This window comes from Anastrepha obliqua, chromosome 1 (assembly GCF_027943255.1).
Source record: "Anastrepha obliqua isolate idAnaObli1 chromosome 1, idAnaObli1_1.0, whole genome shotgun sequence".
Lineage (NCBI taxonomy): Eukaryota > Metazoa > Arthropoda > Insecta > Diptera > Tephritidae > Anastrepha > Anastrepha obliqua.
The window spans coordinates 6,239,898-6,267,421 of record NC_072892.1 but is presented as its reverse complement, the minus strand read 5'-3'; the positions used below and the strand labels follow the sequence as shown (position 1 = coordinate 6,267,421).

The window sequence follows — 27,524 nt, the reverse complement described above, 5'->3', positions numbered from 1 at the left end:
AAAGGATTCCACTCCAGTGTCTATCGGGCAATGCCTTTTTCGTGTTACCAATCCACCTCCATTTTTGGCATTTTATGAGCACTTCGACGGACTGCATTCGCATCTTATTGAGCAATCGACTACAAAAGACTTACATTCTGGTTCAATAAAAAGATGTTACATTCTGTGTTTCATGCAAAAGATATCTAAAAGTTGGGTCCCTAAGATAGTCAATTATTTTTTTAATTTTTATCTTGCATCACTACGAAGGTGTGTCAAAACAATATCAGCCATAAAAATTATTTACTAAATAACATTCAAAGTGACTTTTTTTTTCTAACCGCCTTAAAGGAGCAAGCAAAGAAACAAATTCCCTTTCGTCATGAAATTATCCACAGAATGTAAGCTTAAAGTATTTGTAGTCGGTAAAAAACACCCTTTAATCCCATAAGTAGTTGTAAAAGTTTTCTTACACACCTGTACGAGTAGGTACATATAATATAAAATTCCAAATTAGTTCAAGGTGCTAAAATCACATAATTACGAAATTTATGCTTTCACAAGCATACTTTTGAGGGCACAATGCGTTTTTGGATGAATGGATGCATTCTGTGTAGGATATGTATGGTTAAATACTTGATTATACTAATATAGTGAGTGAAAAACTGTTAAACTTTAAATGAGGAAACAATGCTAATATATTCATTTGAGAGAAGATGTATATTTGCGCAGAAGGAATGACTGCCTGTCAGAAAATAATTGAAACCATTTTTAGCTCTAAGGCCAGATATGTAACTGGCTTATTTGACCCAAAACATTGTATGATGGTTTCCAACATCATTGCGCTATTAGTTTCGTAGAGCTACAATATTTAAACGTGGCATTTTACAGAGCAACTCAATAAGTTCGGAGCTGAATTGTGGACGCAAATTCAAGCAGCCAAAGCTAAACTGCAAATCTTTGAAAGAAAAATATTCAGAAAAAATTTTGAAGCAAAGAAAGAACACAGTGAGGGTAGCATAATGTTGGACGACGAGCTTTGTTGGGCCAGGTATTAAATGGGGAAAATGTTATAGGTTTCATCAAAGCGCAGCGGTTAAGATGGCTGGGATAAGGAGATGGAATAAAAACAAGCAGTCGAGATGTATGCAGGGCGAATGTGCAGCAGGTAAAAGCTCACAAGGAGCTGTAGAGCCAAAAGATGATGATGATTTTTTTTTATTTATTAAGCCAATGAATATCATAGATCCTTATAGACTAAGTGACCATATTTTAAGGTTAATAGGAATAAAAAAACTTATTAATATAATAATAAATATTCAAAAACTAAGCTATTCAATTAAATTATTAATAACACTGTACAACATTTTTGAAGTCATCGAATGTGCACTCCGTTTTGACTTCAGTTTCTGAGAGTACTTGTCACAACTAACAAAATTGCACTTGGGTTTTTTTGTATTAGCTCGGATTCCAATTTTATAGTGTTTTGAATATATTTTATCTAAAACTTTATTTTTAGCACTTTCTTCAATGAAAATGTAATTTTTCTCACTTCTATATCGCTTAAACCGATTGCAATTTTATTTTCCTTTCTTCAACATAAATGTAGGTAGAGACTACAAAAAAATCTGTTAAAAAAACTACATCAAATGCCTTAAAAATGAAAAAGTAGAGAGAAGTTAATGTCTATATAATAGTCTAAGCAATCAAAATTTTCTTTTTTCTTTTAAATATTGTAAAAATGATTTGTATCAACAAAAATTAGTGTATTTAAACAGTGTTAATGTGTTTGAGTCTTTACCCAGATTACGGGCTTGGAAAACTGCAACTTTGCTCTTCGTCCATGTAACCAATGTAAAAGATTGCTATAGCAAACATTACATACTGTATTTGGCGTAAAATCTTCACCACTTGTATCAAATTCATCGAAATATTTCGTATAGGCCAACTTAAATTCTTGAGAAAACAAATTTTTTCGTTCTTTTCCTTCAATTTTACGCACTATATGACCACACACATAACAGAATTCATTTATTTTCGGGGACTTGTTATTTTCCATTTTCACAATAGAATTTCTTAATAATACTAAGTACTAATACAAGTGCACTAAGTACAGAAAAAAGATGTTAAAAAAAAAGACGAAAAAAATATCTTAGTCGATGAGTTGCAAATTTTTTCTCTCCTTTCACTAGAGCAGTAAACAAACCGTTCCGAAAAGCTCTCTTCGTACGTGATGAACACTGTACGTACTGTACTTTATGTAGCAACTACTTATAATAACGAACTCAACTGCTTGGTAACAAAAGCACGGGAAACATTAATGACAAAAGGTTCGAAAATTGTTAATTTCTCGATATTTGTTCAATTTTAAAGCATTAGATACAGCTTCAGCAAACAACTTGTTCGACACTTTGCCTCCTCAAAGAGAAAACATTGTGATGGTGTCAATTTTTGATTTTCCAAAAATAGTTTGAATCAAATCCTTCTTATCTAAAAATGATGTGTACGAAGTTTTAAGCAAATTTGTGTGTGTGTTTGTGTGTGACACTTTTTACTAAACCAAATATTCAGAAAACGATTTCAATGAAATTTTGTCAGAGTTATTGCCCTCAAATCTAGAAACGAAAACAGGAATTTTAAGAAATACTAAATCAACAAATTGTCTCAAAAATAATTTTTGTCTTAAAAATAAGTTTTCTATAAATTCTTTATTTATTCTAAAAGAAATTTTAATTAGTAAGTCAAAAAATTAAATTCCTTGAATAGAAACGAATTGATTGACTTATATAAAGTGTATATTTTACCAAGAACTGATAGAGTAAACTACAATTTTTTATTATTTTTGACATTTAAAATTTGATTCTCAAATAATTATCCACTAGTATTTCTTTTATTTTTTACGCACATTTATGCTGAAGACAAGAAAATAACTTCCAATCATTTTACGATATATAGATGTGAGAAGAATTACGTTTTCTTTAAAAGAAAGACTGCTCAAAATCAAGTTTCAGAGGAAATATTCATGACGCAATAAAATTAGAATCCGAGCTAATCTAGAAAAACCCAAATGAGATTTTGCTAGTGTATGCACATTTTATGTGTTGCACTGTGTAATAAATATTCGAAGATTTTAATAGGTGATCTTTCGAAAATGAAAAATCTATCTCAACAAATTTAGAGATTTTATTAAGATCAATTAAGGTTCTAGTGATAGCAGCATTTCTGGCATAAAGGGATTTTGAAAAATCAACATAGAAGAACTCCGACCTACGTCTGGCCGGAATATTAAAGAAAATGCTATCAAGAAGCACCGGACAGTCAACAGCACCACGGATTAAGTCAAAATTCTCCAGCTCTGAAAAGAATTTAATTTGACCAATAAACATCGCGCTTCATATGTAGGGAGATGATCCAAAAATCGTAAATTACGCAACCCGAAATGTAAGAATACTTTTTGGATTAGGTTCAATTCTAGCAGCATGGCGCCTATAACACGGGTATCAAATGAAGGACAGATACTCAAGTTTGGAACGCACAAACGCCGTACACAAAATCTTCAGCGTATAAGGATCGGCGAAATAGGAGCTATGACGCCTAACAAAAGCAAGCACACACAACCGCCGTAGCCGAATGGCTTGGTGCGTGACTACCATTTGGAAAGGCAATGGTTCGAACTCCGGCCACGAAACACCAATTGATAGAAAAAGTTTTTTTCTAATGGCGATAGCTCCTCGATAGGCAATGGCAAACCTCCGGGCGTGTTTCTTGCATGGAGAAGCTCCGTATAAAAACTATCTGTCGTTCATAGGCGGCTTAAATTTTTGTGGGAAACATGAAGAGGCACACCAAAAATACGAAGAGAAACTTGACTAATAAAGGGCGTAAGCACCAATTAGTATATATAGGGCCCGCCATCTATCGTTACGGATTTGAACTAGGTATTATTTGAAGAATGGTAACACTTAGCTGTCATCTGATTTGACAGACAATTAGTTTTATTCTTCCGCTGAACGAAAATGAGCTCTGGGAAATATTGCGACATTACTTTGAAAATCATGGTAATGTTGCAGAATGTGTACGAAAATTACGTACGGCAATGGGAAGAAGAAAAGCACCGAATGAAGCGTATGTGCGTTACTTTGCGAAAAAAGTAAGAGGGTTGCTTACTGACAAACCAACGCGTGACCGACCAAAAACCGTGCGTATACCCGAAAATATTGCTGCTATGGCCGAGAGTGTTCGTGAATCACCAGGAACATCAGTTCACCGTCGTTCTCAACAATTGGACATTTCAGAGACATCCGAATCGTATGGGATGGTGCATGGCTAGCCGAGGCAAACATATGAATGAAGTTGTGTTCCATCATTAACCGGAAGGATTGTACTTCAAAATAAAAAAAACAGTTTGGCAAAATATTGAGTAGTTTCTTTTTATAGCATTTTTAATTCCGCAAAGTTATATGGCGGACCCTGTATATACGAGGGTCGTTTGAAAAGTCCATGCGAAAATAAAATCTACTTAATTGTTTGGATTCAACTTTTTTTATTTTTCGACATAGTTTGCTTTTAAGATTATACACTTCGTCCAACGCTGTTTTAGTTAATTGATTAATGGCATTTGTCCAAGTCTGAAAAATAGACTTTCGTTTCTGCAATAACCTCCTCGTTTGAATAAAATCTTTTTATCGTCAGCGATTTCTTCAAATTGGGGAACAATTGGAAGTCGGAGGGAGCCAAGTCTTGAAGAGTAGGGGGATGTGAAACGAGTTGGAACCCTATTTCGTTTAATGTTCCGATTCCAGCTCCTCCTCCTGAACAGCAGATTGACTTTAGTTCGAAAATAAAGATAAATTATAAGAAATTTTCTGCAACTACAAGGCATTCTTAGTTATTGCCGTTGCCTCAATGGTAGCAGTACCAAACCACTTCTACTATAGTGAAAATGCAGTGGCACTACTTACATCTGTAATGCCCACTGTGATTGCAACTGCCCAGTATCAGGATTTCGTTGTGCTTACTGACTCACCATTAGCCCCCAAATGAAGCTTGGCTCAACACACTCGAATGATTCCTTCGGTATGTCGCTTTTGAGCAAATTGGGTCTTCATTATTTGATCAGCAGGCATTTAGTTTTATTAATACTGCGATGCTGTTGTCTGATGCTTCTTATTCTGAGTTATTTAATATACTTTTAAGGCCAAATTAATATCAAGAGATGGTTGCAATTGCTCACAAACTTCATCTTGAACACTTCGAAAAATGATATTTGCCACCTCGTTGTTTTCCCCAATGGAGCAGTGCGTAATGTTATTAAACTTAGTTTTGCTACAATTTCTTGACTATCGAGGGTGAACTCGCAGACAAGTTACGGTGCATCAATTAAAAGTGTTGAAATGTGACTGTCTAAACTCTTATTTTTGTATACTGCACCAATCTGAGCAAACACGAAGCAATCGTACCACCAACACGTACGAGCCACATGCCGACTTGGCGTATGATACTAGCTAATACTTATCGCACTGTCTCAAATGACGGAATCTAGGTAATTACGGGAATTATACCTATCGACCTTTTCGCGGTGGAGATGGATTGGCTATATAACACCATTGGGCAGAGGCCGTGAGCGCAGCTAAGAACGAAGAAAGACTACAGAATGGCAGATACGATGAGAGCAATCCAAGACAGATCAGTGGACTTTTCAACTGACTCCAAACATTGCGACGTGGATTGAGTAAAACCACGAAGAAATAGATTTTTGTATCACGCACTTGGTTGCTGGACACAGATGCTTCAAAGTATACTTACACAGGTTCCACCTTAAGAACGTTCCGTACTGCCCGTAATGTCCCTGACAACACGAAACGTTGAGTAATATCCTTTTTCAATGACCGCGGCTCAATAATGAGAGAAATATGCTTGAGAAAGCGTTTTGCGAAAACATAACTGAGTCAAATCTTATCCCACATATGGATGAAAACGAAAAAAAACTTGAAAATTATATATTAAGTGCAGTGGCCACAAATATCTTGAACATCCTTCAATACGCGGAATATGTCCGTAGATTCGTAGAAAGGGTGCATAAACGCAATGTATTGCAAAAAGTCGGACTTGGACAGAATGACAGTAACACATTATTGGGTAATAATATACTAACAACGACCTCTTGACGCACTACTTAACGCTGAGGAGGTTTGAATTCTACACCATAGACTTCGGCCATAGACTTTTAAGGCTTCCCCTCCATCATACCACAAAAAAAAAAACTCTTACTTTCAAGAGCATTCAGCAGTTGAATAGAAGCACCTTCCTTCCCGAATATATCAGGTTTATATCTCTATGTCGGGGTGCTTGTGTTAATCTCGAAGGCATTCACATGGGGTAGGAGATCATGGGAGCCCTTGCCGGTATTTTCGGGGAATGTAGATTTTGTGAAACGTATTTATTTACCAAACCGCTTGCTCCGAAGAAGATGTATTATTTTTAATCAGCAAAAGCCATTTTAATCTTTCTGTTTTTAAAAAAACTCGAAATAAATTGAAGCAAGTACTTAATCCAATATCCAAAACTAAACAAAATCAAATAAATATTTTCTCTATCTTCTTTTGTGTATTTGCAGAGCCGTTTTCATCGCAGATCAAAGATTTCTGGCGCTCAAGCAACCGGATAAATTCTGGACGTTGCAAATAAAATACGTACAGGCACGAGATGCGGGCGCCTACGAATGTCAAGTGTCAACAGAGCCAAAAGTTAGCGCCCGAGTGCACTTACAAGTGGTTGGTAAGTTACAAAGAACTTTCATTTCGGTTCAGTTGTAGGAGCAACCAACAGGCATCAACATCAGCAGCGAAAACTTGTCCAATTAAAGAAAGGAAAACCAAAAAGACAGTTCAAGTTTAAGTCGTTTTGAAGCAAGGGAGTTGTGTTGCTTTGAAAGAGGTTAAGTGTGTTGTACAACAACCTATACACACGCACGGGCGCACAAACACACACTCACACATGTTCCTGTTCATGTGGCAAGCCGCGCTGGTGCTCCTATTTGCACTTGCCGCAGGCGATTTATTGTTGCGTTCGTTGAATATTTTCCCATATGCGCTAGCTTTTATTTACCAACGCATGTATGCTCTTATTTGCACACATCCATGTGCAGTTGTGCTTAGAATTACAACGCAGAAGAATCCTCTGGTAACGCGTAGTTATGCGTCTAGTTATTTGAGGACCATTCGTAGTCGCGTATCTTCTCTTTGCTATGTAAGCAACTGATGAGTTTAACACACCCATATACTTGGAAATTTCCATACCACTTTTCATCTCTTTAAAGTACTCAAAATATCTATGAATATTCGAGTCTTCGAATATATTTTTGAATTTCGCATGTTTCAAAGAAACGTCTAGTGTCTAAATGAATTATCTTTAATCTTTGGCTAATATCGCCACGAAGTAAAACTTTAACTCCACCGATGCAGCTATCAGCTATTGCAATATTGAAGAGTATTGAACTAACCATCATGTGATCCTGGGCTAGAGTATTGGATTTTTTTTTTTTCGCACTTGCTTTCATTTTATCTAAGGATGTTTTTGATTTTGATCTTTACTTTTCAGCTTCTTCTTCTTCTTTATTGGCTCGATAACCAGTACTTTCTTGAGCCCAAGCTCTTCTGCACCTGATCTTTCCAACGGAGATCTTCCTCTGCCACCACCAGCTGGTATCGCACCGAAGCCTTTGTATTCACTCGGACGACATGACCCAGCCAACGTAGCTGCTGGATCTTTATTCGCTGCGCTATGTTTATGCCGTCGTAAAGCTCATAGAGCCCATCTTTCTGTCATCTGCGATATTCGCCGTTGCCAACGTGCAAAGTTCCAAAAATTTTCCGCATAATCTTCCTCTCAAACACTCCAAGGGACGCCTCATCGAATATTGTCATCGTCCATACTTCTGCGCCATACGTTAAGACGGCTATGATGACAGCCTCATAGAGTATTAGTTTGTTCGTCGAGAGAGGACTTTACTGCCTCATTGCCTACTTAGCCCGAAGTAGCACTGGTTGTAAAGAGACTTTTCAACTTAGCAGAGTCGTATTAGGCAGATTAAGTCAGCCAGCCCAAGATTAATCCTCTCCTCGCCTCTCCTCGTAAGAAAGTTGAGCTTTTTGTTTTCTATTTCATAGTTTTCAAGCGTACTAGGTATGGCAAATACACTTGAAGTTGGAAAGAAGAATTGGTCGAGCCCAACCTAATAATTCGATAAACCTTCCCAAGGAACGGGAGGATTTTGTTCGCCTAGAAAACCTGTGGTCTGCGCCTGGAAAGGTGGGCTTCGCGTCAACTCAATTAGCGCTGTCCTAGTGCCCCAACGTGCAAAGTCGCGAGATCTTTCTGTGACCAGAATAACACTTGGATAGAAGACGCTCAAGCTAAAGCTCCACTTGCAGTGGTAGCCGATTCAGATATCAGACACCTGCTGTATTTCATCAGTAGCTTCCAGCGGTTAACGTAAACGTAATTCAACCACTGGTCGGTCATCATCCTCTCTTCGCCCTTATTTCTTTCCCCCCTCTTTTTAATCAGTACGGTATCACAAAGCATGAATTTGATCACAAAGCAAGTGGGTTCTTGCATGGGCAACCATTTAACTGAACCTAACTAAGCGCTGGACTAAGTAGGCAATTGAGTAGTAAAGTCCTCTCTCGACGAATAAACTAATACTTTCATCATGCCCGTCTTAACGTATAGCGCAAAAGCTTGTACGATAAAAATATCTGTTGATGCATCCCTTGGAGTGTTTGAAAGAAAGATTTTGCGAAAGATTTTTGGACCTTTGCACGTTGGAAACGGCGAGTATCCCAGGTGATGGAAGAATGAGCGGTTTTAACTCTACGACGACATAAATACCTTGCCGCCTTGCTCGGCTCCTCCACTCTCTCTAATTGTTCACTCTGTTTTGCGATTAAATACCAAATATCCAGTATTATCCCAAAATAAGTTATTTTCGCCCCTATCTGGAGAAAGTTCGTTTTTCGGTAGGTACATTTTTTGTATTAAAATTCTATGTCCCGCTACTTCGTCATATGTGCAGCGCGTAAGCCACAACTCACATACAAACAAGAATTTGCTTACACACATAGACACACACACACGTTATTGCGGTTCTTTGTATTTAAATTTACTTTCAGAATTGCATTTAAATTGCGGCTAAAATGCATTGAAAAAGTCAAAGTCCAACTTCCTTACGGCCATGGCAAAGGAACTTTTGCATGGCCAAAAGCTTTTAACAAGAAAACTTTTCGCCACTCAACGGTTAGGGACAGAATTTAATGGAAAATACGAAAATGTCTTATTTAGTTCAACTTTCGCACACCATTGAACGATTCATACATTAATGCATATGTATATGTAAATATATGGGTGTGTATGTATGTGTACGCCTTGGCTCAAGCGCAAGACTTAATTTTGCATGAAAAAGCAATAACAACAGAATAAAGTGTCCAACAACGTAAAAAATACTACCAATTTCAGCTTCCAACTAAAATTTGGCCATGTGTGAAAAGTGTAATTGTTGAATGCTTCAAAAGTTTTCTGAAAAATTTCTTCAGCATTGCCTGAGGTCGCCACACCACCAGCACTTATTTTGAAAATTGACTTTTAGTGGTTTTCCAAATAATTTAGTATTTATTTGAATAAAAGTTTGCATGCGCCCCAGTCGGAAATTATATTCTTTAGTCAATTCTTGAAGAATTTGGCAAAAGTTAAATGGAAGGTGGTGCAAAAAGTATTTGAATAGGCTAAAACTTTTTTCACTTGGCTCTTATATAACTTTTTTGTTGTTGTTACTTTTGATAGACGAAATATGAAATACATTGTGTTTAAATACGTGAACATGAAAAACCGTTTCAACATTTTTGTGGAGTAATTTGTCAGTGGTTTTAACTTAGCGTTGATTCCGGGTACACATCTCCGAACCTTGTGGCATTAACTACTCAAGCAAATCGTCATCTGGTTGGCCAAATTAAAGAAGCGTTCAGAACTCAGCTGGAAACTTTGTGGAACATTTGGTCACATAAGAGTGCTGTGATAATACGAAGGAGAGCGCCATCAACGTCGATACGAAAACTAGCAACGTATTTCTACATTTTTCGGTCACTTCTTCCAATAATTTTGGACATAGATTTGAAGATTTTGTCGTACAAAATTCAAATGATTCAACAGCTGGTGTTTGCTAACTGTGAAAGCTGAGTACCGTACGGTTAGAGGTTTGTATATTTTAATGGCTGTTGAAGCTGACTAGCGAGCAATTGATGATGAGCGACGAGGAGCTTTTCTAACTCTCTGGACATGTAAACAAATGAAATTTTCCATTGTGGACAACATACGAACTCTCATTCTTTCCTTGCTGTTTACTCAAACCATCTGATTGGGTCATACTTTTCTGTAGATTACAAGGAAGCGCGGTAGCCATCCCTGAAGAATGGTACCCAATGAGTTTTTGAGCGAGTTTTCAATATGAAAATTGCTTGAGTTCGAGTTGGAAGATAGCTGGTTCCCGTGCGACAGTATCACCGCTCGTCCAATGCGAGATATCATGCAGATATTGCCCGTTTGATTTGTTCATTAGAGAATTTTTATTAGACTGATTTTGGATTGGCCCGATCTGACTTGATATTGCCCAATCTAGCAAACTAAAGTACTCTCTGTGGGATTGCTCAAGGTACAGATTTCGCCCAGAAACCGTCAATCTGACACCGAACACCTTCTTGTTCGCAAAATGTCATAAAAATGCCGAATTTCTGATAAATAGCAGCCAACGCGAAAACTGAGCCAATAACCCATAAACCTTCAGTATAGGCAGAGTATACTATTCAGATGGTCCTAGATTCAGTTCTGTAGAAAAATAACACAAAATTTAAGTTAGATTAGGTTGAAATTACTCCTGCTGAAACCAGTGTTACACCACTATTTTACTAATTCCTTTTTCTGAACTAACCAGTGGTTCTAAAGATATTCATCTCTTCTTCTTCTCAATTGGCGCGATAACCGCTTACGCAATTTTGACCGAGTTTAACAAAGCGCGTTAGTCGTTTCTTTCTTGTGCTAACCGGCGCCAATTGGACACACCAAGTGAAGCCAGGTCCTTCTCCACCTGATCTTTCATACGCTGCGCAATGTCTATGTCACCGTAACGCTCATAATGCTCATCGTTCCATTGCCTGCGATATTCGCCGTTGCCAACGTGCAAAGGTCCAAAAATCTTGCGCAGAAACACTCCAAGCGTCGCTCCATTGGATGTTGTCATCGTCACCGCTTCTGAGCCATACGTTAGGACGGGCATGATGAGAGTCTTGTAGAGTGTTAGTTTTATTCATCGAGAGAGGATTTTACTCCTCATTTGCCTACTTAGTCCAAGGTAGCACTTGCTGGCAAGAGAAATTCTACGTTGGATTTCAAGGCTGACATTATTATAGGTGTTAATGCTGGTTCCTAAATATACGAAGTCTTTTAGAACCTCGAAATCAAAGTCATCAGCCACGTGGGTGCCGATACGCGAGTGCGCCGACTGTTTGTTTGAAGACAAGAGGTACTTCGTTTTGTCCTCGTTCACCACCAGACCCATTCGCTTTGCCTCTTTATCCAGTTGTCAGTATCGGTTGTTAAGGCATATGATGTCAATATATCTTCATCATTTATCTTAAACAAATATCCGCTACCTCACTTAGAATGGCTAAAAATTTTGCGCTCAAATACCGAAGTATACTTTTGCGGTTTATTACCACAACCAACAACGATATGAATATCAAGTGTGATCAATTTAGGGGTATCGAATGTTTAATTGAAATAAAACAATGAAAATTCAACATGATTGGACAATCTTCATTATTTTTTTGTAGACCCATTCATGGCATTTATATTTTAACAACAATCTGCGCCGTATGAATGACTCGTTGGAGGACTTCGGTGGGTATCTCTTCAATAATTTTAGTAATGTTGGCTTCCAATACCTCAATCGAAACTGTTTTATGTCAAAAATATTTCGACTTTACATACCTCCACAAATAAAAGTCCAAAGGTGTGATATCTCCCGATCTTGGTGGACAATCCACTGGTCCGAGACGAGAGATAAATTGCTTACCGATACGATAGCAAACGACGCAGTAAGTCCATTGATTCACGAGCTGTATGGAAAGTAGTATCGTATTTTTGAAACCAAATGATGCGGCGGTCATGAGCTTTAATTTCCGGCTTCAAAAAGTGGTTTACCATGGTGCGATGGCACCCACTATTCAGTGTTACATTAACGACAGCGTCGACTTTTTTTTACAGAACGTTTATTTTCATAACACAATTAAGGCGCAAGTCTTTCCATGATGAAATATCAATAAATACATACTAAAAAAATATGTATGTGGTTTGACAGTAGTCACACGTGACCTGTAAACAACCACCTATGTATTCCGATCGCCCCATTTCAGTAATATTTGCAGCCTGCAGATGGCGGGTACTTCAGTTTAAAAAGCATTGCAGACATTTAACCACCACTATGTCATTTACTCATAGATCTTTCATGGCAATTGTTTTGGTCTATTCTACATTCTAGAAAATAAAAAATATTTTATCTTAGCGAATTTCTGAACTTCCAATCATTCATGAAAGGAACTACTTATTTTTGCTTTGAGTATTTTAAGCAGTTGCCATAGCTGAATGGTTTGGTGCGTGACTAGCATTCAAATGGTAGAAAAAGTTTTTTCTAACAGCGGTCACACTCAGCAGCCAATGGCAAACCTCTAAGTGTATTTTTGCCATGAAAAAGTTATTCATAAGGAACTCATCTGCCGTTCGGGATCGGCTTAAAACTGTAGATCCCTCCGGCTTTAGGAGTAAAGGCAACTGGTACGTTCCTATAAGGTTTATATTTTGTTTATTTTTTCACATAATATAAATTTTACATTTCAAATGTGACACAATGACACAGTGGCCATCAAACCAATATCTTCAGTTTTACACAAGCTGTCAGCCAACCATATTCGATGTCTATGAGGAAGGCGACTTCTTGCGCTTTCTTCTCGGCTTTGACACTTCCACACTATTAGACATATTTTGGTATAAGGGACATGAGTAGCAAAGTTGCTCATAACTAAGCAAATAGTGCTAAACCAGATAATTTTTGCACGAGCTCAAAAGATCCCTACAGGGTACTTTCTTCTCGTACGATGCTGGTATTAGAGACTGAAAAGTGTCGCTTATTTGAAATCAAAGCAATAGAGAAGGAATATTCATGCAAGCACACTTACATACGTGCATACACGTGCATATATTTGCAAACGAAATAAATGAACCGGAAGAAATGTACCTTAAATGATATAAACGGAATTATTTACCTAGTTGAGTTGTGAGCAAATGAGGAAAGAAGAACACAAAACAACAACGATTCCAACTGGCTCAAGCTGATCAAAAGTAAAGCTCGAGGGGGAGGGTTGAACCGCATTGTGAAAATAATAAAAATAAGAATCACAAACATATGCACATTTATTGGCTAAAGCAATCGAGCGGAATCAACAGATTTGTAAACAAAATCTGTGCAGATTATGAAACGTGCAAAGGGCAATTCCTATCGAGGAAACAAGGTAATAAATGTAAATTACGAGCCACGAGCCCTTAACCCTTAAACAGTGTTTGCCCAAAAATTTGCATTAGTAGTGATTTCTGTCCCTGTAACCAACTTAAATTATCAATTTTTTTTTTAATGAATGTAATTACAACTAACACAAGCGGCCAAAAACGCTTAAGCGGTTACCGCGCCAATCAAGAAGCGGAAGTATAAATTTTCATTCCTATTGCTATTAGTTGTCATACGTGCGTAGAATGTAATTGTGATGACCGGAAAGTTTTTCCTAGCACTCATCAGAGAACTGCAGCGGTGTACTGCTACTGCTTGCCCACCGCTTCAATACTCTGCTTCACGCATTTGAGCGGAAAGCAAAAGAGCGGTGTGTGTGCTGATCAATACCGCTATTACCGCGATTGCTGAGTGTATGAATATCTCGTATACTCGGGTGTTAGATTTGAAAGCAATCGTATATTCAACTTCGGCTAAGCGGTGTGACGTGTGAACTCTGTCAAATGAGGAAAACACCGCAAACACCGCGTCGTCATCCCTTGCAAATAGTGAGATAGCAGCGCACGGAAAAAAAGGATTTTTATAAATACATACATATGTAGCAGTATTTTTAAATGAAAAGTTTTTTCTTTATTGAAGCAGTGATATTATTTTATTATATTATTGTATATTACTATTAATTATGACAGAAAATAAAATGAACTTTAAAATAAAAATTGAAAACCAAATTCATTCTTTTACAAATTACTTATCGTACAAAAACAAATAATAATTTTTCTTTTAACTTACTTCTAAAGATACTTATATATAAAGATATAAAGAAAATATAATATTTACATTTGCAACTTATTGAAGTTTTTATGCATTGAATGCAAAAATAACAAATTTTCAACTGTTTTGAGCCCAATTCTATTTCGCTTTTCGGTTATAATGTTACCCGCTAATGAAAATGCATCGTATAATTGGAATTCCACCGAGTAGGACAATCATTTTTTAAGGAACTTGGTAACTTGTGCTGCAAATTTGCTTTCTTAAAATATCTCACAAGTTTCTTGCACGACTGTAGTAGTAGTTTGGAAACAATAATAATGTATGTTTGCAGTGTATGTATGTAGTGTAGTGTATGTGGCAACGTCGTTAACTCGTGCTAATCATTTATGTATTGAGTGAACGCGCGATGGCATAGATATTTTTTTGCGGTACTCTTTTGCTTGTGTGTTATGATCTATTTGTGCAGGCGGTGTTTTCAGTATTTTTGTCATTCGGTAGCGGTCATATGCAGCACCGCATAGCCGAAGTGATCGCACAAGCGGTAGTTATAAACGAAGCAAAGACTGAACAAAGGACTCGGATGTACAAACGATATACATAGAACATTTACTGCTCTGTTGCGGTTCTGCTCAGCGCAGACACCGCTTAGTTAGCGTTGGTCGTACATATTGATACCGCTTTTTTTGTGAGTGGATCGCAAGGCAGAAAAATACCACCGCTTGCAGTTCTCTGGCACTCATGCAATAATGAAACTTAACTTAAATCCAATAGAAGTAAGATTGAAGGAGACGGGTAAGATAGGGACTCATACTCCTTTGCAAACTTCGCATATGTTTTTATCAAACTTGACTGTTTGCCGAGGAAGAGCGAATGTAAATCAACCATTCTCAATACAACCGACCTACCATCTAAGTCTCGCGAAAGCCAGACTTGGCAGAGAAAATGCTCTATGATCTTATGTTCCAACTTGGAACTTTATGAATTGATGACGATGATGGTTTTCATCCTCCAAGCAAAATGCACACAGTGGATTATCGCTAATGCCTATGGTGAGCATAGGTTGCGATACGTAACTAATTTTATCAGGGCTCCAAGCCTATTTCTCCTCTGATGGGAAGAAATTTTCGTGTACGTCTTTTCAGGAAACTCTTGGTTGTTTTGAAGGTTTCAATACTGCACCAATGAGTCTAATGAGATTTACTACTTAGAGTCTTGACTACCCGACAGTTACCGTAATGGTTTGCTTCCTAAAATTTGCTTCGGTCCAATTGGACACTTGAAAAAACCAGTTTCTTGTCGTGAATATCACAGTGTCTCGACATTCACATAAGTTCAAGCTCATTCAGCCTTGCAACGGAGTTTAGCCTATTAGACTATTAGGTTGGGGAATAAGTTCATCGCGTTTTGTTGATGCCTTTCCGCCAAAAATGCCTGATTTGGTGTCAAAGAAGTTGTTGAGCCAGTTTCTTATCGAAGTAACGCCCTTCATACGCGGAAAATATGGTAATCGGTCGATCCAAAGTCCGAGAAATACGGCGGCTGCTGAAGGACCTCTCATTCGAACTCTAGAAGGGCGGCCTTGATGACTTGTGCAACATGGCGCCTGGCGTTATCGTGAAGGAGTATAGTTTGGCCATGTTGATCAGGTATTTTCAATCGAATAGCCCAGACTCTAAATTTTTCGGTAAATCCCATAGAAACAAATTCATTGAGAATCACTGATGATCGCAGTTCATTCTTTCCGCTAATTCACGACTGGTTTGGCGACCGCTCCCCAACAAAAGTGATTTGAGACGTTCTCCGAATTCCAAAGTCATTCCGCTGCAGGACGTGTCATCGACGTCGAAGTGGTCATTTTTGAACTTCGCAGACCATTTCCGTGCTGTAGGCTCGTCTGTGACATCTTCTCCATACTCTTCTTGGTTGGTTTAAGTGGAGATTCTTCCAGAATCCAACAAGCGCTTCTGCACCATTTTGTTGCCACATCCTCGTTACCAACTTGTTTAACGGTTATTTACAGCATGACTATATCCAGTCTGTTCGGTTCAGGTACCTTATCAGGTTGCAGGTTGACATTTAAGCCAGACAGCTGTTCAAGTCTGTCGAACAGCGACTTGCCCAGGGTTAACATTTTGTCCTTCCATAGGGCAGGGTATTCACAGAGGAAATGGAAGATTGTTTTCTTTTTCTCCGGTTATTTGTAACTGTGACAGTATATGTTGTGAGGAATGCCCATTTTGGTTGCGTGTTCCCCCACAGACTAAAAGCCAGTTATGACTGTCGTTAGTCTCCAGGCGTCCCGTCGTTTCATGTTTATCAATGTTGACGACTGCTTAAGATTGTAGGTGGGTTGGTCTTTCCACCTACAATCCGCGATTGGGAGGTATTGTTGGGAAATTATATTCTTGACTGCATCTAATAGTGTGAATACCGCTTCTGCAAGAACGTTATTCATGGCAGATCCCCTTCTTGCCAGTTCATTTGTTTTTTATTATCTTCAATGCTCCGATATCCCGGGACTCAGATTAAGGTAACTTTATGGTTTTCGCTTAAGGTGTGAAGGCTAGTCCTGCTTTGTTCCACCAGTGTAGAGGTTGTTGTCGCCGAATCCAGTGTCTGGATTGCAGCTTGGCTATCCGAAAGAATAGCTATCCCTTAAAAGAGGGATCTGTGATTAGTAGTGCAGGTGTCGAAAATGTTTATTTTTGCCTCCTGGGTATTCCATTTCTAAGCCTTAAAACTAACAAAAAATTAAATAACAATTAAATAACTCAAAAACACAATTAAAATAGTTTTTTTGAGCAGAAAGAGTTCTATTGAATAAATACTTACCCTTTGCCAAACACCAAACAAATTGAAAGTAAAATAAAAGCAAATATAAAAACGCTATGAACACAAAGACAGGTTTTACTCGAGCACAATGTGAGTCTTGTCTAGTCTAATGCAATATTTTGCGAGCTCTAGCAATAGCTTAAATATTACGCATATTTTAGAATTAATAGATTTTGTTATAACTACAAAGGTGATAAGAAAACTAGATTTTCAGCGTAAATCTTCACGCTTCAGAAACCTGATATTTTAATTTTCAATTTTCGAAAATAAAACTCATACCCAGCGTTTGTAAATAAAATTTACAGCTTTCATTTCATCAAAAATCATTTTTTGCTCTTCCACATTTACCAACGTTCTTTGAATTTTTTCAAAATATTTCTCAAATGCGCTCGCCAGCACAGCTCAAACTGCTGCCAACGAATCGTGCCCTCCGGCTTCAGTATATTCAACAAGAGTACCTCGGAGCAATAATTTCAGTTTTGGCAAAAAAATAAAAAAAAAATACAACACACACAATTCTCTACGTGCTTTCTACAAACAGAAACAGACAGTGCAGGGGCGCTGGGCAAATATTTGATGAAGTAAAAAGTTCTCAGCGATTTCCGCTGGATTTCCTTAGTGAACCATATCGCACATTCATCGAAAGAGAGCATACGGCTTCAAAAAAAGTTCTTTAAATGTTTTGTATTTGGTGAAGCCAGTTGTTAGAAGCTGAGTTAAACAAGTACAGTACAGGAACCTGTTGACAAGTTTTGGCAACTTATTTTAAGGAACAAATAATTTTCGACTTTTATCATTCTTATAGAAATATAGTTCATTTAGGTGCCGCAGCCAAATAGGTTTGTGGGTGACTAGCATTCGGAAGTGCACAGGTTCAAATCTCCAATTGATAGAAAAAGTTTTATATAACAGCGGTCGCCTCTCGGCAGGCAATGGCAAACCTCCGGGTATATTTCAGCCATAAAAAATCATCTGCCATTCAGAGGTGGCTTAAAACTGTAGGTCCTTCCATTTATGAAAAACATTAAACCGTACACCACTAATTGGAGAAGGAGCTCGGCCTCAAAACCAAAAAAGAATCTATAAGTAAGCACCAATATGGTAACCAAATGTTGTCGCCATAATTAGTTCTAACAGGGTTCTTATTTCAATCCTTCTCTGTGTGAAAAGGAACTTTGCTATCACCCTGCCAGGTCTTTTCAGATAATTTTGATTGCTTAGCAAGTGTCTTTACTGCACCAATGATTCCCATTTACTACTTAGAATCTTTTAACAGAAAAAAGGAATGTAAAAATGAAAATATTTTGAAGTTAAGTTTGATAGCTAATTGCACTATAAAAATTGCAAAGTTCACATTCTGATATAAAAAAATACCAGTCTAACGGTTAGACGCAATAGAAGTGAAACCTTCCGTAAAACAAACTGAGAGAGAATGAGATGAAAGCAGCATTAGGAGCGGGATAATTATAGGTTCATATTTTATTTTCTTCATTTTATTATTATTCATCCTCAATGTTTTCAATTTCAACAAATGATACGAGTGGCTTAAATGTGATACAAATGCTTTGGTTTCGATGTTGTCAACATATCTTTGAAATACCGTGTCAATTGTTGTTTTTGATCGTGTTGTCGATTCAGTGCGATTGTTACACATTTTTAAATTGAATGTTGTATTGAGAAAGTCAAATAAAGGAAAATTGGACACAGCAATGCAAAATTTACGTTAAAATCGCCACTTAAAATCATTGGAACTTTATCGTAATCTTTTCTAAGTATCCGCGATACTTTTGGTGTATACTTTATTAAATTTTCGTGAATGAATTCCGTGATGCTATTTATTGATTGATTCGGTGAAATATAAATTGCCACAATTAAAACTGTTTTTCCATTGCTCAATCTGGTTTCGCATGCACATATTTCTCCCACTTTAGAGAGCTGAACAGGCAGTGATTCTAGTTGCTGTGCATTCCTATCTGTGGAGTTACAATACGAGCACCGTCATTTTGATTGTGGTATATTGCAACACCGCCTGCAATTGCGGTAAATATTTAAAAATGAAAATATTTACGAATATAAAAATACGGACGCAATACAGCACACGCGTTTGCTATTATGAGCGTGGTGACGCGTATATTACACAGACGTACTAACATACACACAAACATTCGTAGGACGCTTGGTCTAAGCAAGTATTAGGTAGTGCAGTATAGGTATTATTATTATAAGAAGGCCATTACGCACTGCGACCAGAGTTGATCTATTGTGCAAGACCTATTTTTGTAACCCTAGAGTTTAAGGCTTTTTATAAATTTTAGCACAGTTTTGGGTTTGTTGTTCCAAACCCAGCAAGAAGAGTGGTGGTCAGGTTACCCTGCACATGACCGCCACGCGTGGTCGTTAAACTGTCACTAGCCCCGCCCCTTTACAATCACTTTGTTAAAAGCGTTGGGAAAATTGTGCCAAATTTTTTGTGTACGTGTGATTTTTTATCCCTTTCATACATATGGATTCGTTTGCCAGTGCTAGTTTCATATAAACGTAGCGACGAACAAAATAACTTTTAGGCCAGCGGCGACAGCACAGCGCGATAGCCCAGCGGCTAGCAATGTGGGCTTCCGATCCGAAATCCTTGGTTCGAATCACAAAAAAAATTTTTTTTTTTTATACATTTATTTCATTTTGTTTTATGATATGTTTATGAGCAGATTTTTTTCATGGTAGAAATACACTCGATGTTTTGCCATTGCCTGCTGATGGGCGACCGCTATTAAAAAATGTTTTTATTAATTTTGCTTTCACCGAGATTCGAACTGACGTTTTCTCTGTGAATTCTGAATAGCAGTCACGCACCAACCCACTCGGCTACGGCGTTTGTTTACTTCGACTGATTTAAAAATGAGGAAAAATATATGAATGAAATTTGCTTACTGCTTACATATTTGCCAAAGGTTGACAATTTGATTCTCGGCCTACTTTGATATCAAAAAGAGAGAAAAGATATCTTTTTGACTTATTGCTTTGACAGCCACTTGCCGTTTTTTTTGTTTTTTTTTTTTCTATTGATGCAAAAATGAGAAAAAATATATGAATGAAGTTTGCTTACTGCTTACACCTTTTCCAAAGGGGACGGAGCATAAAAAAAAGTCGATTTCCAAAGAAATACGAGTGCATATGTGTTTGTAACATATAAAAAAGTGTAATTGTGTTAGAGCTTCGGTCACGCAGGTTTTGCTGGGAAGATTGCATGGAGATACTACGATACCACCAAGGTGGTGAAGTCTTTGTCTGCCCAGCGCAGGACATTCACAAAGCACATGTTCTGAGCTTTCTATATCCATTTCGCAAAAGCGGCAGACATTGGTCTCTGATAGACCAATGTTATTTAAATGATACCTCAGGCTGCAGTGACCTGTGAGGTATCCTGTTAAAAGACGCAGATCTGCTCTGTTTAGTGAGAGTAGCTTGTCTGATATTCCTTTGTTGGGACTAAGAAATTGTTTGGCTTGACGCTGACCGGCACAATTTAGCCAGTGTGCAGCAAATTTCCTTTCTTCCCATTTCCTGAGGAATTCATTAATGTGGCTTTTCGTGAGTCCACAGAAAGGCTCAGGACCAGTAAGTTGCATATTTGCTCCTTGTTTTGCGAGGTGATCAGCCATTTCATTCCCCTCATGCCCTTCATGTCCCGGAATCCAGACTAGAGTTACTGTGTTGAGGTTTCCTAACATGTTAAGAAGGTTTAGGCAATCATTTACCAATTTAGAGGTGATAGTTGTTGACAGAAGGGCTTTTAGAGCCGCTTGACTATCTGAGAGTATGTAGATGTGAGTACCTCTCATTTTCCTGCGAAGGCATTCTCTCACACATATTTCAATGATATGTATTTCTGCCTGGAATATTGTTGGGTAGAGTCCCATCGGAATCGATTTTTTAAATTTAGGCCCATTGATTCCTGCCCCTGCTCTACTATCTTCCAGCTTGGACCCATCAGTGAACCATAATTGAGATTCAGGCTTGAAATTGATAGAATTAGTTCTCCAAGTTGTTCGTTCATTAATAATAATTCGGAAGTTTCTGTAGAGAATGGGTTTGGGAGATATTGTATCCACCCTGTGTAGTATAGGAGTGTGTCGAAAGTCTTCTAAGATCTTTAGATGTCCTCTCATATCTCCACTTTTAAGATCGGCGTTGCCTTTTAGTCTTAAGGCACTCAATCTTGCTTCTTTTTCAATTAAGATGGGAAGCGGTGGTATACCTAGGAGCACGCCCAAAGCGTCAGTTGGGCATGTTTTCATTGCTCCTGTTATACCGATGCAGATGAGGCGGTACAATTTGTTAAGATCGCTTGCCGCCTTTCGTTGCTTAACTTTGGGCCACCATGCTATGGAAGCATAAGTGACTATAGGCTTAACAAGTGTAGTGAATGTCCAGTAGGTCATTCTGGGGCTGAGCCCCCATGTTTTACCAAAAAGCCTTGTGCAGGCATAGAATGCCCTTGTGGCTTTTACAGTAACTTTCTCAAGATGCGAGTTCCAGGTAAGCGCTTTGTCAAGGTTGATACCAAGGTAGTTCGCCTCTGTGGAGAGTTGTAGAGTCGATTCATTCAGGACAGGACATTTGATGTTGATATTCCTTTTCCAGGTGAACGGCACTTGCGCAGTTTTAGATGGGTTGATAGAGAGCCCTTTGTCAGTGCACCATTTGTTTATTATGTTGAGGGCTTGTTGCATGCGGTTAGAGATGGTCTCTTCATGCCAGCCCACTATATATACTACCAGGTCGTCAGCATAGCCCTTGGTGTGGAATCCTAGGTTGTTCAGTTTGTGGAGAAGTTCATCTATTACTAGTGTCCACAGAAGAGGAGAGAGTACTCCCCCTTGCGGGCAACCTCTTGTGGCCTTGATAGACTTTATTCTTCCTCCTAATTCTGTACTGATCGTTCTGGATTTCAGCATCGATATAGTCCATCGTCTGATGGGTTTAGGTACGTCCTTTTGAGATAGGGCATTGTTGATTGCCTCATAGGACGTATTATCGAAAGCTCCTGTTATGTCAATAAAAGCGCAAAGTGCGATTTGTTTTGACTCAATAGCTTTTTCAATAATGGATACCAGACTGTGTATTGCAGTCTCAGTAGATTTACCTTGTTGGTAGGCAAATTGAAGTTGGTGCAGTGGGAAATTAACCAAGTTATTCTCCCGTATGTGCTGATCCAATATTTTTTCCATTGTTTTTAGGAAAAATGAGCTAATCGGTCTGTATGACTTAGGCAATTGCTCGGGTTTTTCCCTACCTTTGGAATGAATACGACCTTTACCTCAGCCCATTTCGTAGGAATATATCCTAGCAATAGGCTTGCTTTATATAGTCTGGACAAAGTAGGGCCAATGTATTGGCTTCCCTTTTGCAGAAGGCAAGGGAATATCCCATCAGGTCCAGGAGATTTGTATGGGCTAAATGTAGATATAGCCCATTGTACTCGATTTTCATGGAATAGCTTATTTGCCAGCTTTAGGTCCTCCCTGTCAGCATAAGTGGTAGGTTCTACCAACGTTGTGGACTCATGTAAAGCATGGCATCCCGGGAAATGGGTGTCCAGTAGAAGTTGGCTAGTTTCTTCTGGGTTTTTAGTGTAGCTACCATCTGGCTTTTTCAGGGTACATATGCCGTTTGAGTGATCCTTTGATAAGGCTTTCTGGAGGCGGATAGCATTAGGAAGATTTGAAATCTTATCACAGTGATCCCTCCAGTATAGGTATACATAATGCCTTCTCGTTCACCGTGGCTCCGTAATACGCAGGCGCGCACACATACGTACTAGCATACATACAAACATACATAAGTATGGCGTTTGAACTTAACACCAAAGCAAGTAATAGGCAGTGTAGTATACATACTACAATACTCACTATACTAGCGTGGCTCAGCAGTACGCAGCCACGCACATATACGTATATCAACATATAACGCTTCGTAGCCAAGAGTGTCGGTTTTTCGTTTCATCGAGTCTTAAATCACTCCCAACGATTCTAAAGAAGTTTTCACTTCAAAAATTTGTGTGATTTTCTTGAACGCAGGATACTCAGAGCATATCCAATGGTTAATGAAGTCAATCCATTAACTCTTCTTCAACATTATTTGGAACTGTTTACTTTTTTATAACAGCATTAGGTTCTAGATTGGAGTCCAGCACTCATGCCATCTTCTTGGGTTCACTTAGCAGTCACGGCATATTCGGTCTTTCTAGCATTTCTGCTTTTGCAAATCGCCCGTCAGCCATTCTTTTCACATGGCGACCCCACTCTTTGCGATATCGTCGGCTCCACTTAGTTAGATCTTCATTTTGGCATATGCGCCCCATCTCTTCGTTTTGCTGGTGATCGAGTGTAGTGCATCCTGATACACCAAGTAGAGTTTGCATCTCTGTAGTGTTCGTAATTCACTGGGTGGCGAAAGTGTCAATTAAAGTTTCTACACAAGTCATAATTGGTCCGCCGCACGTTTTATAAATTCTGATTTTAGTTCCTTAACTAAAAATTGGAAAATTTGCACATTGGCGATTCTGGCATAAGTAGGACGATAAAATAACAAAATCCACAAGATTAAAATCGAGTTTATTAAAGCATCAAAAAATCAGTCTTCGAAATAATTAACTTATTTAGGACTAAACCTGCCCACTGCTTAAGGCCAAAAAATTCAATATAGCAAATTAAGTTGCACACTTAGAACCTGGAAAATGTTTGGTATGGCAAGTGTGAACATTCTATGCTACCAATGAAGAAAGGTGATGTCCATAACGGTTATGGTTATGGTTACATATACTTCAAAATAAAGGGTCGTTCAAAAGAGACGCCTAGCTGTCAGTAGTGAGTAATTCCTACGCGGTACCTTTTTAATGTCATCTTCGTCTTTTGTAAAGTGGACGGATATACAACTTTTTACGGTAGAAAACGGGTTAAAATTATTGAAACTTATGACAATGGCCGACCTTTAAGAATAACAAATCACAAAATTCGAGACTTTTTTCGGTAGAAATAATCGTTAGAATGAGTCAAAAATTCAAAGGCGAAAAACTTTCAAATGGTTATATCGAGTATATAAAAACGATAGGCAATCCAAAAACTAGGCATTCTATATAAACGTTTGCTGTAGTACAAAGTGTGGCTGAACATCCTTCAACTTTGTTACTTCGACGTTCTAAGTTAGAAAGCATGGATTAATCGACTCTTTGGCGGATTTTCCCTATTTTTTCCCCTTGTTCACTCCGCTCCTGAGCATAGGGCCTTGACAAGATTCTTCCATCGTACACGGTTCTGTGCTGCTGTTTTGGCACCGTCCCATGAGATATCGGCATCTGCTAGTTCGCACAGCATCGACCTTCTCCAAATGTTTTTTGGTCGACCGCGACCTCTGCTCCCTTGCAGGTTCCAGTCAGATTTTCCCTATAAACGACATAATTCTTAAGAGCCGTATTTTGAATAAAATTACATTTTTACATGTTTTATTTTGAAACAACAGCGAGGCTCGTCATTTGAAAGACCCTTTACGATATACCGTACTTCTACGCATTACTGCGGAAGCATACATTTGAGGGTTTTATAGATATATGTATGTGTTTATAGGTATACATATATGAAAGTGTATATGCACCTGTCCATGCAGATGTGGACACTAGTTAAATGTGACGCACACAAATTCATTTAAAACCATTCGCCACAGCAGAGCAAAGCGGCATATATGAGAAGCTTTTAACGTTGTCAAGCAGATTCTAGCTGGTGAGAGTCTTGCTTTACTTCCACTGCCGCACACAAACGCATACACAGCGGGAGATTAGCCCAAAAATTATTGCTTGGTACAGAAAATGCTACGAAGAAGGCTATGGGAAACAGCTGGAAGTGACAATGAAAAAAAACTTGAGATGTAATAATATGAAGAAACAGGAATAGCATATGCAACGCCAACAATCCACCAGTACCTGAAAGTGCCAAGTAGGAGCAGACAAACTAATTTAGAGGTTAACTAGTTTTCTCAAACTTAAAAGCTTTGCAACTATTTGAACCAAGCGCTTGTCAAAATTAAAATAAAAACACTGTACTTCAATTTTAATAATTTGGCAAACTAACCAATCTATTTGTAGTATTACGATCCAATTTTTTTGATTTGAGAATTTAAAGACTTTACCAATTGCCCACATAGTGAAGAACAAGAGCGGATGAGATAAGAGGATGCTTGATAAGCCCAAATTCGAGCCACATTCTGACCAACTTTCATTTCAATTGCCGCTTTCAATTCACCACATCTCTGCTCGTTAAAGAATTTCGCTGCTCGTTAAGTGAAAAATGTGTACGTGAAAGCAACAACAGCTTAGCGATTATCAAGCGACTTTGCTTATAGCCGCTTTCCTTACAATATGTGTATATGGGGCACTGAACAAAAATCTGTTTTTATAATAAATAAATCAGAGGTTAAATCTTTCTAGCTTTTGGCATAAGGGCAGAAAGCAAAAGTAAGCATAAAACACGTTAAAGAATTTACTTCGGTCTTTTATAGTAAAAATCAATCATTTTGAAGGGTGCAAGAGGCAAAAGATATCCGGGGCAAAACTAATATTAAATGTAAACTTAGTAAATCAGTATGAATTTAAATTTAATAACTTGTATGCCTACCGTTATTTATTGTAACTGATACTCGTATTATTGTAACTCAGTTGACGTGACACCGAATTTACGAGTGACTGTAGGACACTAAAGCCGATTTTTGCCCATTCCTCTTGAACGGCTTTTCTAAGGTGCAATGGACTATTAAACTGGCTCTAGCTTTAACTTTATAAATTTGTTTGGTAGAAGTGCTCTAGATGTTTCCCATTGGATTTAGGTCTGGACAAACTGCGAGCCACTTCAGCACACGCATATTTTTCGATGCGAAAAACTCCTTTGTACGATTAGCGCCGTGGATACGTTGATAGGCCCAAGACTCGCGGTGAAATTCTTCGACAAAATTTAATAGAAGATTATCGCAGATTTCTACTTAATTTTCGGCGCCCATCTTATGCGAAATAAAACAAATTGTGCTCTTGCAATGGTAGTTAAAAGCACCCTAGGAAATAAGAGCGCCACCGTGGAAGTTGCGGGAGTGATGCGTTTATCGTGACCCCCGAATATCTCTCAAATACTGCTGACAACCATCAGGCCCATCGAATGATCACCCAGAACATAAGATTATCGGCGAATTCGAGTCTAGCAGCTTTGTGGGGTGGAATAAGCTTATTATTAACCAACCTATTTTGACATTTTAAATTCGAATATTCACTCAAAATTTGCACTCTTCATTGAGAGAAAAGGGAGAGTATCTAATTTGGTTAGTGCAGATGTTTTTATTGACAGTCAACCGACGTATCTCTCTCTTACACCTGTCGTCAAACTAGGCTTTCGACCAGTTCTTTTAATTTTTCTATATTTATCAGGATTATTCTAAAAGTTCTGGATGAAATTTTTATTTCAATTAGCCTTTAGCGCTGAGTCTCCCGACTCACTATAACCTACAATACCAGTGCGCCGCTTGGTAGATAGCTTCGTTACTCTTGGCACCTAAAAAGTTATTTTCCTTGCTTGAATATTTATTATTTGCTAATAAAAATTACTCAACTTACCTTAGCGAATATATCTCGAGGTATAAAAATATCACTCAATTGCCACAACAAGAAATAAAATCTTAAAATCGAAAAAAACAAAAATAATATCCATTCATCGGTTAAGCTCTCTGCCGACTATTTGAGGCTTTCGAATAATTTCTGATGACTTTTCTTCCGTCATTGCAGAACAAATCCCGGTAGATATTTTGCTAAGGTAAGGAAAAGATGTTGATCACGTTTTTTTCCAATGTCCATACTATGCTACCGAATCCTTTAAAATCTTAGATAGAAAAAAACTCGTTATAAATTATACTCGTATGTTACAGTTAGTGGGACCATTTTGTCCTTTGATAAAATATTTCCGATGTTTGCAAGGCTGCTAAAGAAATAAGAGTGTAAACAGTATTGTCGCATTCGGCCAAGAGCAGGGCAGTGGCTGAGAAAGTGTTCAATACTCTCCACATCCTCCTCTTTTTTACAGCTGTGTCAGAAGGTATTGGAGGTAAACCGCACATGTTCCCATTAGACAGTGCGCCGTGGTGATGCGAATCGGTGGCCTCAATGAAAAACCCATTTAGATAAATGAGGGGCCTATTTCCCTGTTTACTCCATTTATTCTCGACTATCTAGTTACCTTACAAGTGGCATCCGTAGTCTATCTATATAATATAATATATAAAATATAATATAAGATCAGTTTCT

The 27,524-nt window shown here is 38.1% G+C and overlaps 1 protein-coding gene across 1 annotated transcript in view; it reads left to right on the top strand.

The window, feature by feature from the left end:
• The window catches only part of LOC129235742 (zwei Ig domain protein zig-8), a 200,601-nt gene that overhangs the window by 143,371 nt on the left and 29,706 nt on the right, over positions 1 to 27,524 (top strand). The window contains exon 4 of the mRNA XM_054869754.1: positions 6,596 to 6,756. Within this exon, the coding sequence (XP_054725729.1) occupies positions 6,596 to 6,756 (161 nt within the window). The remainder of the gene's footprint in view (positions 1 to 6,595; positions 6,757 to 27,524) is intronic.